This window comes from Corvus moneduloides, chromosome 6 (genome assembly GCF_009650955.1).
Source record: "Corvus moneduloides isolate bCorMon1 chromosome 6, bCorMon1.pri, whole genome shotgun sequence".
Lineage (NCBI taxonomy): Eukaryota > Metazoa > Chordata > Aves > Passeriformes > Corvidae > Corvus > Corvus moneduloides.
The window spans coordinates 20,708,831-20,729,644 of NC_045481.1; the positions used below are offsets into that span (position 1 = coordinate 20,708,831).

The following is a 20,814-nucleotide window of genomic DNA, read 5'->3' on the forward strand; positions in this document are numbered from 1 at the left end:
TTTTTTTGCTAAAACAGATACAGTATCTGAGTCATAAAGAGAATTGCTCCTGGTTAGGTATTAAAAAAAAAAAAGAGAGAGAACTGAGCTTGGTCTCATATTCCTCAGCTGAATTTCTTAATTCTGCACCACCTTTCTACTCTGAGAACTATATTTAAAATACACATGTTCATATTGCAGTACTTATTTTTGAGTATTTGAGCACTACACTTGTGTAACATTATATATTGCCAGTATGGAAATCTCTGTTTAGTGGAAACATTTAAACGTAAAATTTGTTGACTTAGAATGTGAAACAAAAATTAACACATATGATTTTGTTGTGGATATTTGGTTTGTTTGTTTTAGTATACCTGGTAAATTGAGATGCCTACCACTAAAGAAAGAAGCTAAGTGCAAACCCAAGAAAACACATCTATTGAAATATATATGTCTGTTCTTCATGCATATGTACATACTGCATCGATGTTGTACGTACTTCAGCTGCCAGGAGAAAAACTTTGCCTCCCTGGTTTTAATTATATTTGATGACTTGGCCCTAAAACATTACTTTCTTGGTTGGATTGACGTTCTAGAAGCAGCATTTTTTGAAAATAATTCTTGAATGTTGTCTGTATGGAAAACTGCTTCTACTTGAAAAATCAAATGATCAGACAGTATTCCGTTCCTTGCAAGACACTATATAAAATGAAAAAATCCTAGTGAAATTATTTTGTTCTAATGCGATGTGCTTAAAATCCATGGAGCACATTTTTATTAAGGAAGAGCTCAAAGGACAGAATTAAGTTAGGACACTATTGAGTGTAATGCAACAATCTTACAGCTATTTGGTGATCCATAGTTTCCCTATCAAGTTCTTAATGAATATTAAAAAACAGTTTATTTTTTAGCAAAAGCATATTTAAATTGGCAGAGAACTTAGTTTTTCAGATGCCTTTCTTCTGTCAAGCCATGAGACATGTCATGGAACTTGAGATGAAGTTTGCTTTGCATAGCTTCATATTATCCTCATGTCTGAGGAAGATGGGACTTTCTTCTCCAAGCTGGGAATGTTAAGCTGATGGTTCTCGAGTGTATTAAGGGGATTGTAAGTATGTTGGGCTATGTTTTATTAGAGAGGCTTCTTAAGTAAGAGTGGAATGTGAATATTCTACTATATACATTCTTATTCTCGTAAAAGCTGAAGAAATATTAATACTTCATTCTTGGTCCATGAGGCTTATCTACACAGACTGGTTTAATGAGTTTGTACCATGGTCTATGTGTATTACAGTGAAACACATGATGCTAGCAAATAAGCCACAGAGTAGGATAAGATCTCAACTTTAGGGTTGGAATGTTTCTAACTTGTTGCAAAAACATTTCGAATTTGAAAATACAAAAATACCCTATCCTTTCCAATATATAAATCTTATATACAATATGTATATAGTATAGCCTTATCAAGCTGGCTTCTGACATTGTGGAATATTGCATTGTGAGGGTAATAAAAACTGAAAGCTTCCTAAGATTTCTTTTTTGACTGTTTCAAAAATGATTGTATTTTAAAATCCAATGTGTTTACAGTACTCTACAACTCCTATTTTGATCTGATCTTAAAACATTTCAGTGTGTGACTTGTAAAGTAACCTGATTAAATAACAATAAGTATTTTGTAGTGTTGCAGTAAGCAACAGATTTTGTTTCTTCTGTTATCTGGAAGGAATTTTGATTTCCAAAGAATTATTTTCAATAAAGCCAGTGTTATTACTACTAAATTATGAAAATTTCCATCCTTAACTGTAATTGAGAATCAATGGTATGATTATGTGGGCCATTCAGATAGATGATTATGCATTTTTCATGCGTTAATCTGTTAGTACCATACGAATGGCAACATAAAATGCTTTTAGTTCACAAAATTAGCATTTCATATTTCCTGAAGTGGTCATGTACAGATATAGTGTGATTGAATTTGAGCATTCTATTTGTTGCTACTCATAAAGTTTTTGTAATTAATTTAGTTTTGTTCATTAGGAATTATGTTGATGATGATTTGCTAACCTATAATAATCTAATTTACTTGAGTAATAGTGTAACAGTATTGGACAGATCATGAATCATGCTGCATCAGGTCAGGAAGAAATGTCAGTACTCAGTGTCAGTTCACTAGTACAGATGCCAGCTGTGATCAGGGCATTTTTACAGAGCTACATAAGGAGTGTGTGGTCATCAGAAGCTGGGTAGTTTTCTTTCTCCATCTGAATCACCAATATGAATAATATTTTGATGCCAGGTCAAGAAAACATAGTATCAAGTGTCTTGTACCTTAAAATTTATTGCATGTGTTTTGTTCTCATCTGATGTGCGCTCTGAAGTACACAGTGTGCAAGTTGCATGTGTACACTGGTTCCAAGTTGCATGTCTGACATTGCTCTTTTTCCCAAGCAGTGCTTTTAATCTGTGTCCTTAGAGACAGCTCTGTTTTTTTAAATTGCTCTAAAGGCTTTGTTTGCTCTGCCTTAGCAGAGCAAACAAGATCCAAGAGAAAGAGTTTATTCCAGAAGAAATTGTAATACTATTGTACTTCAGCTCAAGTAAACTGGTTTGCTAAGGTATAAAATACACATCAAGACAGCAGAGGAGCAGATATTTACAGTAAAACAAGTTTTTATTAAATGGGAAAAATCTGTTATTGGTCATGCTAGTGCTTTGGGACAAATGAACTTAGAGGAGAAGCACAGTTGTGTGTTGCACTGTGACATTGTACTATGTGTAAAGTGTAGGTCTGGAAAAGATGCTGTCAGAAAGCTTGATAGAGTCAGAGAAACTCAGCATGATTAATTTGAAATATTACTTTGAAACTGAAAGGGTTCCATGATCTGTATTTTATTGTAATTATTAAAATTGTAGATTGTCATACAGAAAAAAAATTCCAATCCTTATGTCAAGTAAAAGGCCTTTTGAAATAAATATGCTGGCAACAAATGTTGCAGCAAAGGAAAATTATACTAGACAAAGGGGTTAAATTATAGAAGCCACAGAAAAGCATACAAACTTCTCTGTAAGAGAGAAAAAACAGTTTCTGAGAGTAAACCCAAGTTTTCATTTTCGTTATTTTCTTGTTTTCTGAAGAAAGTTTAGAACTGTATTTTCACAGTACAAAACATATTTCAGACCTAAGGCTTAAACCTTTACTTTTAGTCTGAGGAGTTTTAATTGATTGTAATTATATTTTGTCGTATGTAATACAAGGATCCAAGGGAAGAGAAATTTAGTCATTTAATAAGATTGCTAGAGGATGTAAAAACCTTACAGTATGAATTTTCAACATTAGGTGTACATTAAGAGAGTAGTTTTCTGTTGTTTTGTCTATTCTCAACAGGCATGAGCAGATCACTGCACATTTTAACCTATGTCTCATAACCGTTGTACCCTTCAGGGCGTTTCCAGTGAAGCACGTTCACCGTTTGCTTGGTACCTCTCCATTCCTCACCTTGGAGATGATGCTCCAGCTATTGAAAGCACTTTCCAAGTTTGTGTTTGTCAATCTACTTTATAATGTGGGCTGCAAGAGGCACCATATAAAAACATATCAGACATTTTAGCACCTTTGCAAACTTCAGTTTATTCCTTGCGTTTGCATTGTTGAGATTAAACAGACATGCAGCTATAAGGTAAATAGGTAAAGGATTAGGTTTGTAGAATACTCAATGTATTCTCCTGTTTACAGTGCATTTTTGTGGAATTTTGACAGTCATTTTACCATTTCTTTGATTGCTATTTGAATGCGTCTACCTGTAGAAATTATGTAGTGTTGAGAGAATGGGATAAGCAATTCTGTAATAAACATAATTTATTTGCAGCTTTTATCAACCTTGTAATAAGATTTGCAGTGTCCTTTTATAACAAATAAAATTTTTATAGTACATTTATTATACTGCTCATACTGGATATACATTTCTCCATGTAATCTCCATTGTGAGATTAATGCCCTCTTACCTTCTTACTCAGTGAAAACAGCAGAGTAAATTTGGGTTTTTTGTGATCAGTCTCCAGGAATTCTACTGATCAGAAATAAGAAATCAAGTCTCAGTTGAAAATTACACTTATTCCACTGCACAAGAGAAAGAAAAGAAAAACAAAAGCTCTGATGTTGCTATTCAGTTATAATATATTATATATAATTTTCCTCTTAATATTCTCTTCTCTTTTGGAGTGTAGGAGAGATTTCTTCCTCAAATCTATGTATAAAAAGTTCTTATTGAAAAAATTTACTAGACTTCTTTTACTGTAGATTCTTGCACATGGCTGTGTAGAAGGAATAATAAGTTAGTGCATTTAGATAGTGTAATTTTCAAAATAGATTTTTAGATATTAAGTGAAATGTGCCATTCACCAAAAGTTGAAATGTTTACCAGCTGAGTTGTTAAGTCTCAGTTGTATAGCATCAGTTACCATGGGACAGTACAACAGGATTGTCCCACCAAGGAATAAACTTAAAGGCTAAGTACAGCTGAAAAAATTAGAAGGATTGCTGTAATGGCTTTCTTCATAACTGCTAGCTCAGTTTATTGCACCTTCCTCTATAGCAGGTGTAATAGATAGGGTGTTATATAATTTCTAGCTGCGTTATATTTGGTGTCAACAAGTCATACTGACCTCTGTGCATGTATGTTTGTTTGGTTGCACTAAATGTTTTCTTTTGGGTCCTAGGGATACATAGGGCCATGTAGTAGAATTAAAAGCTTTCTTACAGCATTTATCAAGGAGTGAATCCCATGGAGATAGGACTTCTTTTGTGTTCTTTACTCCTCTGACAAGACATCCAAGCTGCTTAAAAGTCCCTTTTTTCTGAGATTGGTAGAGAAACTTAATTTCCGGACCAGTATCTTTGAGCTTCCAATATTATCTGTTCTCCTATGCTGTGAACATCGCAGATGGATTGTTTAGCTCTGATCTTCAAACAGCCCAATTAAGAAATGCACTTCTAGGCTTGGGAGAATTACTCATCTCAGGTAACAAGTGACCTTGGCTAGAAAAGCCTTCTGTCCTGCGGCTGTTGGCCTCGTTTGGTTTGCCCAGTTATTTCAATTCAAATGAGCTGCACTAGCTGCTTCAAAAACCTTGATACCCTTAATCATTGACCATTCCTTAGCTGATAGGTCCAAGATCAGTTCTGTGTATATTTGCATTAAGATCTGCAGCTGCCTTTCAGATGTAGCCAAAAGGAAATTTGCTGATATGCATAAATATGGTTGGGATGATAAACATCAAAAAAAGAAAATCCTATGATATTAAGAGAGAGAGCTTGCTGAAGAAAGTGGCATTCAATTTCCTGTTTTGTCATTTACATATGCCATACCATAATTTTTATATAGCTACCATGCCCATAAACATATCAACATAATTTTCTAAACCAAGAAATGACAAATTATCTTTTCTAGCTTGCACTTGGTAAATGAAAACTAATTAAGTTTCAGTTTCTTTCTTTGTGCTCCTGGAAAATTTTATTCATTATCAGAAAGGAAATGTTTTTCCATTCAGGAGAGAATTGTAACAATTATATATTATATGCAGTGATAAAAGAGTGTTCAGCTGTATTTGCTGTTTAAAGTGTTAGCTATTATGAGGACCTTGCTTTGAGACATTTCTTGCTATATTTTCTTTTATATAATGCTGATTTTTTTTCTTTCCAGGTTATTTAATAGGTTTTTTAATCAAAATTATGGGAGAAAAAAACATTGTTTGGTTTCCTTACATAGGTCTGTGTTACAGTTATGATGACAGCTCACATACACAAATCCAAGATAATCATGAGTTAGTGGGTCAAATTGCAGTATCCCATTCATGGAGACATTTAATATTACTGCAGACCAAAGGCTGAATTCTTATTTCTGTTTTTCTCACTCCCATCAGTGCTACTTGCTCCATCCCTTGTTGTATGGCTCCTCCTCTTTGAACCCGACTATAATCATATATTACTCAATATTAGCCACATAGGACTGTTGGTTTTTTGCCAGTATGCTGTTCTCATTGTAATGAACTAAGACCTTTTGGAGGTCCAGGTTTGTCATTTTGCCAAAGCAGGACAAAGTAAGCAAGAGAAATGCCAGGGGCAGGGAGCAAAAAGAGACCTCCATGCATTCTGGCAAATGCAGCTGCAGATGCCATCTGTGATGTGATCTGACCACATCTGGTGGAACTGGAGCACTTGGTGCTAGCACCATGTCAGCTGGGTTGGACTAGCTTCTGTGGGACACAAAGAGTAATTACTTACTCATTAGTACCCAAACTAGTTTATTTGAAGCTTTAAGTAAAGAATTTCATTGTAGTATAAATGTGCTATTAGATTGTTAGGGTTGAAGTTTGATGGCTTCTCAGCAAAATTTGTCAAGTAAAATTGGAAGCGTTTATTCACGACCGTTGTATGTTACATTTTTTTTAAAAGGTTTGTTCTTTAGATTTGTTTCTAATAGGAACATTATTGCCTGCATTCCAGCACTAATTGGCTGTGTTACTGCTGCATGACTAATGAACACCTATACACATGATAACAGTTTCATCTAGAAGTAGAATCAAGTAATTTGCATTTAAAGCCTTAGAAGCATTAATAATCATCACACAATGCTTAGTGGCAGAAATTCAGAATGTCACTATGACTTGTGTTTTGTTTGAGTTTCTAGTGTCGGAATAATTTCTAAATTTAGTAAATCTCAATTATTTCCTCAATTAGCTTTATTTTTAGGGTTTTAAATCTTTTTTTTTTCCTCATAAGAAATTCTGCATAGTTATAACTGCAAGGATTTCTGTTGTTGTAGTCGAGTCATGACAGCCTAGTAATAGTCTGAAAGAAGAACTTGAGTCTTTTGATAGATGTTTCAGTAGATAGTAGCCAAAAGAAAAGCATAGCAGTATACTCCAACTCTAGTGTTTAACTGTTGAATACCATGTGTATGTGTGTTAACAAATTCTTTTTGGCATATGTATCTTTGATAATAAGCAAGATGAAATTTGAAGTTACTTTCTCTGTTACCGAAATTACATTAATATTTTATTACTACATTTAATAGTACTAAAAGTTTTGCCATGAGTAAAGTTTGTTTTGCACTTAAAAAAATTTTGCTCTTTTTGCCTGCAAATAAAAGGCATAATCCAGAATCTATAATGACTAGAGGGATTTCACTGTTGTTATTGTTTGAGATTTGGATTTTGTGTTTAAAGTGCAGTTACAAGACAATGTTCCTTAGCTCATGTAAGAGGAGGGCATAGACGGTAACAATGCTGGCTTTTCCTTCTATATTCTATCCTACTTTTTTTATCATTAAGCGTGTTAAATGAAAAAAAAAAGTGGTATTGACACAAAGGATGTTACAAGATAAGAGTAATTGCAATTATTAGGGTTGTTTTAATATAATTTAATGATATTTAATGATATTTAAATGATATTTAATTTGAGCATAGATTCAACCAACAACTGTATGACTTGTTTTTAATTTTCACATCAACCTTCTGGTTGCAGCAGATTTGGGGATATAGTTTTTATAACTAGGTAATGTATAATCAGAAGATGTCAACATTCTGAAACTCCCGAACCATTTTCAAACCATCTAACTGAGGCATTAATTAAAGGTAATGGGAAAAAAAAGTCAACTGCATTTTTGGTATCTGGTGTGTCCCATTTTAATTTTCATGGCAGAAGCCATACCTTTCAGATAAACTTTTTGATTTTCTGGATCAATTTTCCATGATTTTGTTCATGTTTGGGGTTTTTTTTGTTGTTGTACCATTCTTGATATCTGTAGTTCATATTTTCAGAGAAGAAAGTTCTTATTTCTGTCTAAATTATTAATTTAGTCTGAAATATGTATATTAAAAGAAAATTTTAAGAAATTGTTAAATAGAGGCATAGAGAAAATTTTAGCCTGCAGTGGTTTTTTTTGTCAGTAGAATCATGGCATAGTAAAGGCTTCAATAAGAAAAGCTATGGTGGTATCATCCTACAGCAGTGAAGCAGATTAAAGTCTGTAGTGCAAGGACACTCAGATAGGAGATTTTGTATTCCTGGCAATGAAAAGTGGCTGCTAAGACTGAGACAATTGATTGATTAATGAGTCTGCCTGAAATTCTGGTGGTCTGACTTTATATGCTTTTTATATGCTTTTACATGTCTGTAGAGAAGAGTTGAGCAAATAATGCAAACAGAATGTTTTCTATAGCTCTTCAGTTGTGTCTCACTGTGAGTTAATAGCTGTATTGCTATCCCAGCTGTGTTAATTGTGATATAACATCTCTCTAGAAGAGATCCTTGATTCTATTCTGGCTGGAATTCAGCTTGCTTATTTGGACACTGCTTTAGAGAGCAAGCAATACCTGGGTTACCACCTCTGAATTTATAATAGTGGCAGCTGTTTAGAGAAGACACTAATAATTCTAGATAAAAAATAGTAAAGATTTGTATTAACATACAGACAGTTCTCTTCTAGATACGAAGATGTGTTTGCCACTTCAAGATTAGTTGGTACCAATCACTAGTGGCTCAAAAGCTACAGTAAGGTCTCCAGATATGATCCGCTGCTCATAGGAGAGCCTGTATTTGAGTAATAAGCCACACATTCTTGTTCTGTCCCTTCTTCTCTTCCTCATTTTTCCCCACACAGTTTCCCTTCCCATAGACACCCTTCTCATTAGACCTTGCTTTTACTTGAACTTTGCTTTTTTCCTCTCAATTCTATGCATTATGGTGTATGCTGCTTGATGTATAAAGGAGAAAGAATTTTGGAGTAGGAGGCTAGAAAGCATTTCAGCTGTATAAAAACTAAATGCCTTTATTGAAAAAAATCAAATTCTGAATGCTAACTGCCGGCCATAGTCTGCTTACTTCAGAAGTGAGATTGTTTCAAGGTTCTAAATACTGAGCACTAGTATCCAAATTTTGATTGCGTGCGCCATCAGTGAAAAAGTTGTGAGCATACCCCCCTAATATATGTATATTTATTTATTGACAATAAATACATATATATATATATATATGTACACAACTTGATGATAAATAAATATACACACCTTAGTAAGTGCAACCCCACAGAGCTAGAGGACCTGGTCCTTGATTACATTTTCATAATGAAATTGTCTTTCAATCAGAACAAGACATTTTTATTTTATCACTTCAAGGTCAGCCTTCTTATTTGTCTGTGTCACTGTTTCTTAATTAAACTTATTGGAACTTACTAAAGTATCTAGGAAGTGATGCTTGTTTTGGGAAGTTGTTCTTCAGTGATTTGTTTTTTTTAACTAGAAACCCTAAGGTCCCTCAGGAGCTTTTGGAATCCTCTACGGTATGTCTGCTGCTACATAAGCGTCATTCAAAGGAAAACAACAGAATGCTTATAGCTGTGCTTCAAGATGTGTTAACTGCATATATATATTCACAACCCTCCCTCATACTCCTCCTACAGTAGTTTCAACTGGGAATCAATATGGTCCTAAACAAATATAATAGACATAATCTCTATCCCAGCTCATAAGTTATGCAGTTGCTAAGACATAATGAAGTTTTGGGCTGTGGTCACCTTTTGTATTCATAAGTTCATAGGAATATTTTGCATGGATTTCAGTGCACTTTGAACTTCACGTCAGAAGATAGAGAAATATTTTCTTTAGCCATGTTGAAATGAAGCACAGAAAATTTCCCAGGAATAGTGGGGAGCCAGGAATAGATATAAAAAATCTCATGTAAGCTTTAGAAAAAAAATTCTCATTCTTTTGATAAAGGCCTCTTAAAATACAGCACATTGGGACCTATAATTTTTTGATTGGTAACCTTATAGTTTAGGTTTTTTAATATATTTAATCTCATGTTCAGAAAACTTTTCCAATGCAATCATATTTGGACTGTAGAAGAGGCTACAGCAACTTGGCCAAGTATCTTGTGTATTTAAGCTGTGTATTTGAATATACATGTATCCACTCTTGAACTTTTGAATTCACTGTAAGGCAGACACTGTAATAGTTCAGGTAATGACAGGTACAGAGACATTATAAAACCAATGAGAATTTTAGACTGCTTCTTGGGACAAGTGGAAAGTTGGAAGAGGTTTTCTAAATGAAGTGTTAGAGATATTTGTATGCAAATTATCTACATCAAATACCAATCAAAGTGAAAAGGAAATAAAGAGAAATATCAGGATGAAACATGAGGAAGACTTATTGAAGGAAGTAAATTAGAAGCAGGAATTATACATCTAAAAAATCACTGGAAGTCCAGATATCATGTTAGAAACAAAAGGAAACTTTTTCTTTTACACAATACATGCTTCAATTATAGAAACTCATTGTCCCAAAATATTCTGGCATCCGAAACAACACATATGTTCAATGAATCATGGAATATGTTGAGTTGGAAGGGACCCACAAGGATCACTGAATTCAATTCCTGGCCCTGCACAGAAGAGCCCCAAAAATCACACCATGTGCCCAAGAGCATTGTCTAAACAGTCCTTGGACTCTGTCAGGCTTGATGCTGTGACCTCTTCCCTGAGGAATCTGTCCCGGTGCCCAACCACCCTCTGGGTGAAGAACTTTTTCCTGATATTCAGCCTCAACCTCCCCTGATACAGCTTTGTGTTATTCCCTCAGGCCTGTCACTGGTCACCAGAGAGAAGAGATCAGTGTCTCCTCTTCCCCTCATGAGGAAGTTGTAACTGCAATGAAGTTTCCCCTCAGCCTCCTCTTTTCCAGGCTGAGCAGAGCAAGCAACCTCAGCCACTCCTCATGCAGTTTCTCCTCAAGGCTCTTCACCATCTTTGTAGCCCCCCTGTCTTTTTTATATTATGGCACCCAAAACTGCACACAGTGGTCAAGGTGAGGCCACCCGACTGCAGAGCAGAGCAGGACAATCCCCTCCCTTGCCTGGCTGGTGATGCTATCTGTGCCTGGTGCCCCGCAGGACACGGGTTGGCCCTCCTGGCTGCCAGGGCACTGCTGACTCCTGTTCAACTTGCCATCAACCAGGACTTCCAGGTCCCTTTCCATGGGTGCCGTGGTCATCCTCTTGCCCTTCTTGAAAATCTGGATAACGTTTGCCAACTTCCAGTCAACTGAGACCTCTCCAGATTCCCAAGACTGCTCAAAAATCATTGAGAAAGGCCTCACAATGACATGAGCCAGCTCTTTAAGTATTTTTGAAAGAATCCCATCAGGCCCCATAGACTTCTAGAGATCCAGGAGCAGCAAATCCCACACAAGTTCGGGATTGGCTGGGAGTTTTATTGTTCTCACAGCCATGGTTCTCCAGCTCAGGGCACTGGGACCCCAGCTCAACACCTTTGCTTTGTCTCTGTCCCTGTTTGTGAGGGATACATCCTGTAATAGGCCAGTGTTATTTGTGCACTGCTTTTTGCCATTAATATATTTTTTTAAAGTTTTTTTAAAGAAATAGTCACGTTTATGGAGGTCAGCTAGGTCATGGATGGTCCAGATGTAGTCCTGTTTCTCTCAGATGCTTAGGTGTTCTCAGATGCTTATTTCTGGAAGCTGCCATTAGAGTAAATAATATTAACATTTTTTATCCCCCTGCCTGCTCATGCTTTCTGTCTGAAGTTAGATATAAACTGCATGATTTTAGGGCTAACCCAGTAATGTATCACTCATTCCTAGAAGTCTTGTAAAAGTCATGAATATGACTTGAATAGAAATTCTCTGAGAAGATTAAGTTGCACTTCTCTGTTGTCCCTCACAGCCCCCAAATGATTACATTTCCTTTCTATAAGCTATCCTTTTTTTTTCCCCAATAGTAATTATCTTCTTTGCAAATAAAGAAGTATAGACCAGTCCAGACTGGAGATGCAAATGTTTAAAAGTTTTGCCTCAGTACATCAGACCTACCTAAGCCTCAGGGAATAGAAAGAAAAGAGTATGTTCTGTTTCCTATATGGTAGTTAAGTCTTTTAGGGAATCTGAACAGTGAACTGTTTCTATCTCTATTAGGTTCTGACACCTATCTTCTATTTCTTTTTCTGTTATGATTAAGGGTGCTGCTTCAGGTTAAGGTAAGCAAATGCATTACTGTAGCTTCAAGAATCTGCTTTGAATTTACACAGTAAAAATACAAGTGTATACCTAAAAGATATAAAAAGAATGAATGAATTAAAAAAAACTTACAAGTTTTGTGTAAGGTATATTCTTTTGAAGTCTTGACTGTGTTACTTGCTAACAACTACAGTAGCTAATAAATTGCTAGCAGCTAAAGAGGCAAAGAATATTGCAAAAGGGAATCCCTTTTTTAAAATGGTGTTCTTTTAAGTCTGGAGCTCTTTTTAAATGTGGGTGAGAAAGCTATTGATTTAGATACAGATGAATAGCTGTTCTGGTCTTGGTGATCATGAATACTGCATTGCTTGCAGTGGTGGAAACAGAACTAAAATCTTTAAAGACAGTGGAATGTGCTCAATGTTAATATAACAGTTTGCTAATGGACTAGAAAGCTCTAATCAGTATTAAAAATCACTTGCAACCTATGGGTTTTTTGATTTTTTTTTTAAATCTTGCTTGGGATTACGTAAACACATTTTGAAATACTAATAATTTATGGGCCTTGTTCCACACTAGCAAAAATTAATGTACTAAGAAATACCTATTTCACTAAAGCTCTTTTAAGATCATAATAATATGGTTATGTAGAAATTCCTTTAATGGCTTGCATGTGTGGCAAGTCATGTTTCAATTAAAATAGTGTGAAGCATGTGACAGTACTGTTTCACATCTCAGTTGTTTTAATGCCAGGGTGATTTGTGGTGTCTGGCCTGACAGTACAAAGGTTCAGCCTCATTGAAACATCCTTTACTACTGAGTGTTTCTAGACTGCGACAGTTGTCACAGTACTATGAAGCCATTCATCACAACCTAACACTGGTACAGGGAAAAACTGCAGTTGTTCTGCCTCTACTAGCCATGAATATATGTATCTATATCTATCTATCTATATCTCTATCTTGTGAAACACTTTGGTTAAACTGGTTCGGCTAGAAACATCTTGATTCACCCCCAAAATAGGGCCTTCATGTCAGATTCATTGTGCGAAGGGAAGAACTTGTAAGTGGTATAATACGTGGTTAAACTTGGCTGTGTAGATGTGAGCAAGGTAAGTAATTTCTAGCTGAGAGAAACTGGTTTACTCAGCTGCTTGAAAATTCCTTCATACTTGATGGAAACCCACTTGGCTGCCTTGCGCAGCTACAGGAATGCTGCATTATCTGTTCAGCAGTTTTGTGGGAGACATATCCAAACAGTGACTGAAAGCTGTGGGATGCGTATTTGAAGTGAGAATAATGGGAAATACTTGAAATAAAAAAACCCTACAATTTTATGATCAAAGCAAATTTAAAGGTAATATTATCAGGGTGTCTAACTAAGTGATTTCTCAAGAGTTTGGTATACACTTATGTAACTTAAAACCTCAATATCTAGGGTTACAAACTTTGGGAAATCCAAAATAGTTTTGCTAGTATATAACTGAAAGCCTTGATTTGTGTTTTGGAGAAGAGCTTTTCTTAGCTTGATGATGCAAAAATTATGCTGACAATTTTTTCCAAACTGCCCTTCTTTTCTGGTAATAACCTATATTTCTTGCTTTAATGCCACATAGTAGCTGTATTTTTTGTGCTGTGTGAGTTGTTCTGTATTTCCCTGTGTGATATGCAACTGCTTCAGAGCGGTGAGAGTATTGAGTCAAATCTACCATCAGCCTGCAGATATCTAGGATAGTTTACAGCATTTTACCTATGAATGCAAATCTGAATTGTAGTGTGAGTGTCAACTTCAGAGTACTCTGAATCACATTTTAGGATTTTTTCACTGTATGAGTAGATCTCAGTGACTGTAAAAATTGATTCTGTGTACACTTCCGTATTTGTGCAATCCCCTTGGCTGGAACAAGGTGAACGTAAAAATGTGGTATTGGTCCAATTTGTAGACTTTTCTCTGGCATGTCAGTCTTCTCTGAGATTGTGAAGAGGAATGTTGTCTATCATTATCTTCAGTTTCTTAAAATGGGAGGTCATGCAGTGTTTGAAATCAAGAAGTTGCTGCTCCAGTTAATACAAAGTCAATGTCCTGTTTCCCACCTTTGTTGCACCCAGCACAGAGATAAAGGAGTTGAACATTTTAGTTGATGAAGGAGTTTTAACATTCTAGGTAGGTATTGGCGTATTAATGGATCAGCTAGTAAAAATAAGATAGTACTGTTGCATTTTATTCATTTCAGTCAGTAAATACCTGCTCCTCAATTTATTTTCTGATACTTTTCACCAGCAGTAAAAATTACAGCTGGGGTATTTGTGTGAAAAAAATCTGTTCAAATAACTGCATACCCTTTTTTCCGCACTTATCTGTGTGGTATGATGGAATATATAACTTTCATCTCCAGGTTAGTATTTGCATTATTTTGCAGCGTACTGTGGTGGTTCAGTGTCAGGCAAACTGCAAGAGATAATGATTCTGGCAGGATGTTTTAAATCATAAGCTGTATTTTTCCTGTAAGTTTCATTAGTCAAATCTAAGTCACTGTAGTGTAACTTCAAGGACACTCAATGTTTATAACTCAGTGAGATATAATCTTTAAATGATTTGAGATTTAAGCACTGTAAATAAATTGTTTTTGTATAACTGCCCAAAACTATGATCCCTAATTTTGCAGACAGTATCCTGAGCTTGTTGATTTTGAGCAGTTTTAAATACCTGAAATATATCTGATTTTTAATAGTTTTAGCTTATAGTTCCTTATTGGGTTGCAAGCTTCAATATTTAGCTAGAAATAAAAAGTAATAATGAATATCATTATTTCTATATCTCATTTATCTTGTTATCTTTTTCCATGTATTCATCTTTTGAGAAGAGCCATCAATGCCTAAAGGTGCCTTTTTCAATAATGCTATTTCTTCTAGTAAATTTATAAATGGATGTGGTCTGTGCCCCGTGAGACTAATGATGCATTGCTTTGAAAAAACCCCAAGTACCCTGTGGTTACATTAGGCCTCGAAAGAAGATGATAGCAGGATTGTTGTAGCAACCCATGCCACTGTGCAACTTCCTTTACGAACAAAATTCTAATTGGAGAAACTCAGAAGCTGTTCATAGGATGGATGAAAGGAGCCTCCACTAGGGCCAGTGACCTAGTCTGTTGCAGACACAATGCATTCTCTTTCTTAAATTTATTGCAACATTATTTTCTGGCACATGACATAAAACATATTTAAGTTTGCACAAGAACTTAAATATGGGAAGTGTTGTACAAATGATAAATCAACAGAGCTTTTCAGATCAAATATGCAAAGTTATTCTATCTTTGTAAATGTCCAGAAGAATGATATAATATGCTATATATGGCTTTTTTGTAGCTGTTTAATATATATTGCTTTAATTTTAATTTTTTTTTACTTTAGCTTCGGAGAAAACGTCATTATTTTAGATAGAATACTAAATGGAATCATCAGTTGAAATGCAGAACTTGATTTTTAAATACGTGTTCATAAAGAATGGCTCTGTGCAGGTGTATATTTTGTCAGTTAAATAACACCTGCCTGCCCTTCAATACCTGCCTGCCCTTCCAGGGACAGAGTTTTATGAAGCGTCCTGCGGGACAGCTGATGTAGGCAGGCGAACAGTAAAGTAAATGGATTCTAGATAACCCTAATTTGAGATGCAGAACTTTCAAATCTAGAGACTGTTGGCAGAAATTAGTTCAACTTACTTTACATTTGTAGAAGATCTTTGAAAGGAACCTTGTAATAGCAACCTTTTCACTTAGAACAATCATGTCTGTACAATAGAATCTTAGTTACTACATTAGAATGAAAATAAAGCAAAGTCAAGTACACTAATTTAGGGGTTTTGGTCAGATGGAACATGGGGATGAATTTTTCGTTTCCCACCCTTTTCTCATAAACTTATTCCTCACTCCTAAATTTTTTTAAAGCTAGTATTACACTACAAATGTTTATCAACTTACATATAATACTGGAATATACCCAAGGAAAACATACAGGGCAGCTACTTTCCAACCCAAAATTCTTGTACTAATGTTGATGGCAGCACATTTGGCTACAGTAATTTGTATGTCAGTTGAATCATTGGACTGAAAAGCATACCAAAGAATAATCCAGAAAAACATAAATGCACCAAAACAAAGTGAAGAAACGGTAATTTTAGTAATTTTAAGAAAGGATTTGGAAAAAGTTGCATAGAAGCTATGAAGAAAGAATAGCAAGTCAATCTCTCAGCTTGTGAAAGAATTGACTAAAGTTTTTTGCATGTTATCTACATCCCTTTTAAAGGGCTGGTGCTTGGAAATAAGTCTCAATCTACATGCAGTCAGAAATTAATAATCTATGAAAAAAGAGGGTTGGGGTGCTCATGGGGAGGCTTCATAACAAGAGAAGGAGATAGAAAAGTAAAAGATTAGCGATATAAAGGAAAGATGACAAATTAATATCAGTAGAATATTTTATGTAGCTACTATTGTAAATCATTGATGCTTATCTTTATGACTATGTTAAGTATCAGTGAACTTTATTTTTTAAGGAAGTAAACACAGGTACTTTCAATTAGCTGTTCTGTCCTTGGATACTGAGGGAATTGACAGTCAGAATTCGGTCCTGATGTTGTCAAGGCAGTTTCATAATCTTGTAACTCTCCTATTTGCTAGCAAACTGGAGCATATCTGAATTCAAAGTCAGTCTCTGGCTTAGATAAAGCAATACTCTTCTCATGCAAAACTCCTGAGTGAACTTCTGATAGTTAAAATAGTAATAAGCCTGCAGCATGGTTTTTTGTTTTTCCTGCTCTTTATAAGGTTATAACTTTAAGGTTTCCCAGAATTCTAAATATGTTGCAATTTATCAAAAACATAATTTTAATCATAAAACTATGTGAATGAAATAAGAGAAAAGCAACTCGCAACATATGCCACAGAATTCCAACAAAATTAATTTCTAATGTGAAATGTTACATATGTGCATATATGTGCCAATGTCTATAATTGTCACATGTGACAATATGAGATACTAGGATTTTATGTTATAAAGACTATAAGAAACTTTTCTAATATTTTGTCACAGTGAATTATTTTCCTTAGCAAATTTGTTCCATTTTAGTGAGAGGAGGTAATTATTGTCAGTCAAAATAGTCTGCAGTATTCTACAGTAACTTTTCATATATAATTGTGTAGCTTTGACAGTCTGTTTTAGTCAATCTTTAGAAAGAATCTCTTTGATTTTTTCATTCAGTTCTAAAAATACACCAGAAGATTGATTTCAGTATAGAAAAGTTTGTCTGTGAATCTGAAAGCCTTTTTTCCCCCACCAGTCAAATTGTCTCTCTGTTTTCTTGTGGCTGTTTTTTAGTCACCTCAACAGCCCATGCTTGGAAACAGTCATATCACTGACACATTTCATCTATTATTTAATCAGCTGAAAAGGGGTGTTGTGAAAGCTGTAAAATAAAAACTCAATGACTATTTTACATGGTGCTTTTTCTATCAGGCCATGAGACAGAAAGTTGAATTTACAAGTTCTATTTTTCATTTTGCAGAGCTACTAGAGAAGACACACAGAAGAGAGGAAGAAATGGGAGCTCTCCAGGTATATTTTCTGCTCAATTAACTAGCTACATTTTTTGTTAAATTTCTTAAAATTACCAAATTGTATTGCAGCATTATGATTTTCTGAACTGCCTTGTAGCTTGAATTCAGATTTGGAAGTATATGCAGACAAGTAAGACCCAATAGCTAGTAATACTGCTGAGTTTCTTCACTGGCTGGGTTAAATTCTCTGGGCTGCATTACTTTCTTTTGTGAAAGTAAAGTATTCTAAGTAAGTATTTAAAGCCTCAGAAGTACTAAATGTTCATAATCACCTTTCTGAGGAAGAATGGACCTGTCAATATTTGCTAGGACCTTATAGAATATTATAAATCCTTCTAGCAGTAAGACTGTTTGTGCTAAGAACTTTCAAGTCAGATTTACCCTAAGCTCGGCTTTGGAATAGTATTTAAGCCTTACAGTCAAATAAAACATACTCCTTTCAAATGGAAATGGCTAAGAAAGCAAAAACAGGCTTGAATGTCTGAATTGTGAGGCTCAGGAGGCTATGAGGGAGGGTAATGTGTGTATTCTTCAGAATACAGAGAGAAAAAAAGAAATTTTTAACAACAAATTGCTGCAAACAATTCCCAATATGAATATAAAAAAAAGTTTACATACAATATGGAGGTTATCAATGAGTCAGCATTCTGTAAGTGTACTGAAAGCAGGGCATTTGTGAGGGAACTGATGAAGATAATGCTCATAAGGAAAATGAAATTATGTATTGATCTGAGTTTTGACCATAGGAGTTTGTTTGAAGATAAGCCTTCTCATATAATAAATAGAAGGCATTTTGAGGGCTAGAAGTATCAAAGAAGTTAGAATACAAACAGTTTGCTCCAGTAAGAAAAGACAACTTGCAAGACCCAAAAGTTACACAACACACCAATCCAGCTGTTTCCTGTTCAAACAAAAATCTTGGCCTGGCTTTCTGGCAGCTCAAGTTCAACAAGGCTGGGAGCTTGTCTGCGCAAGCAGTTTACACAGGTGCATATCTAGTTACATCAATGTAAAAAGATCTCCTTTCATGTGAAACAGTTCTGCATCTGCTTTCATGTGAAGCTTTATGGTTGACAAATTGTTCTAATGATATTACTTCTGACTGAATGAGGAGTAATTTTAGACTGCAGGAAGTTGCATCATAGTAGTGTCTTGTATGGCTATATGTGCCTGCCTGACTGTCATGTTCCTGATTAAATTGCTTTATTCCTTTCCCTAACTGGCAGTTCTGGTTGAGTGTGTGAATTGTAGTGAATTGAAGTGCTCTGTAGTGCTGTTTTTATATTCAAATGCTTGATGTGGTTTTTTCTTCCTTCAGATATCTGTGCTTTCACAGTCAAGTAGTGTATAAATTATCTATGGTAAATTTCCTAATACATTAGATACTAGTCTTCAGAAAATTGTTTGGTGAGATTGTAAGAGTTTATTATATTTTTAGAATTTGGTAACTATACCATGCACTTTATTTAACGCATGAGTCATTTTGAAAACACTATTTATTCTATCACTGGAACTGTTCTACTCACTCTAAGACCTTTTTTTTCAAAGTAGTCCTCTTTAACTGAAAAAAATTATATCTGAATTGTTGTTCATTATCACCAAAAATGTATGAGATCTGTAAATACCATCTTTTTTATGGTAATGAGTGTGTGTTTTGTTTCAGAATCTTTAAAAATGAGTGTTTGCCACTGCAATTTTGTGGAGGAACAAACATCTCAGAATAAAAATTTCTGAGTTTTTAGCATATTTTTTGTCATAAGTTTGTTCTGGTGTACAAAAAAATACTCTGTATCTCAGACCTGCTTCTGAGAAGGAATAAAGACTTTAGCATGTGATATACTACCTTTCTTGAGAAAAATTTGAGTAATATTTGAGTACGGTAAGAGGTCCTGTAATGTCTTAATGGTTACGTACTTTAAATGTGGGCTCATCTAAACACTTGAATATGTGTTTTGTCAGATTACTTAAAATACCATACCTAGTCAGGATATAGTACCAGAGTACAGTATCTTGATTTTAATAGCTTCATATTTTTCTTTAAAATACTTTGCAATGGGAGAAGAATATTAAAATATATGCAATAAATTAGCTAATTCTGGGTTCTCTGTATTTTGTGCTGGATTAAAACTGACACAAGTTTGTTTCATTTGTTTGACTAATGTCATCCTGTTATTAATAAAACATTATTCAGAGCTATTTCTGGATGAAAGAATAATGATATGGAATTTACTTTTTAGTTTTCTAAGGAAATGTGTAAAAGAAAACTAAGCCTGATGCTAAGATGACATGAATTCCAAAACATGCTAGATTTACAGTCTGAGATGATCAAAAAAAGAAATCATTCTTTGGGATACGTAAGAGTAAAATAAACAATACTGAAAACCTAATATACTAATTGAAAAAATGTATTGTGGAGTAATTTTTTTCAAATCCCTTCTTACCTTGTTTCTGGGTGGTTTCTTCTTTTTGGGACAAACTACTAAATGGAGTAGTATAGAAAGGTTAGACATCCGATAAGTACAACGGTTCCTATTCAGTGAGATTTTTACAAAAAACTGTACGTGTGACCACCAAACACCCAAAATGAATCCTATTTACCATTCTTTGACTTACACTGTGTTTATATTCCTTGCTTTCTAATGGCATCTTCTATTTCATTTTTAGGAACGTATTATGGCCTTAGAAATGGTAAGTTTCTTAAATTAATTTCCTAACCTACCACAATGACATTGCTGATAATTTGTCTAAATTATGAAAATTTTTTTTTTTTTTTTTAATGATTGCAGTTCTGGGTTTTTAACTGTCATTTTACTTTTAAGAGAAGATGTGATAATTTTGAACTGCGCCTCTCTGTGTAGATTTTTACTACAGTACTTGTGTACTCATTACATGAAATACAGTGTATTTCAGTGTTGTAATTTTTCTGTACAGTTCAGTCCTCATCCCATCCCTGGGAAGAGAAATGTTGTTGATTTTATCCCTACCAATGATGCTGTTTTTCTAACATTTCTAGTGGTTGAGGTCCATGGGATAGATCTAATATTTCAGTGACTGCTCTGTGTGCTTAGTTGTTTGGTCTGGGAGGTGCAGACAGAATCAGTTCGTCTGCCCATATCAACGCTGCCACTAAAAGCGTGAAGGAATGTAATTTTAGTCTTTAATTAATATAATTTGATACTAAGTTGGAAGAACAAAAC

General features: G+C 34.8%; 1 protein-coding gene across 4 annotated transcripts in view; it reads left to right on the forward strand.

Annotated features, from left to right (window-relative positions):
- CEP128 (centrosomal protein 128) overlaps positions 1-20,814 on the forward strand; it is a 115,590-nt gene that overhangs the window by 60,270 nt on the left and 34,506 nt on the right. For all 4 annotated transcript variants that reach the window (XM_032112431.1, XM_032112432.1, XM_032112434.1 and 1 more), the window contains 2 exons: positions 17,566-17,615; positions 20,282-20,305. In XM_032112431.1, coding sequence (XP_031968322.1) covers positions 17,566-17,615; positions 20,282-20,305 — 74 coding nt within the window. The remainder of the gene's footprint in view (positions 1-17,565; positions 17,616-20,281; positions 20,306-20,814) is intronic.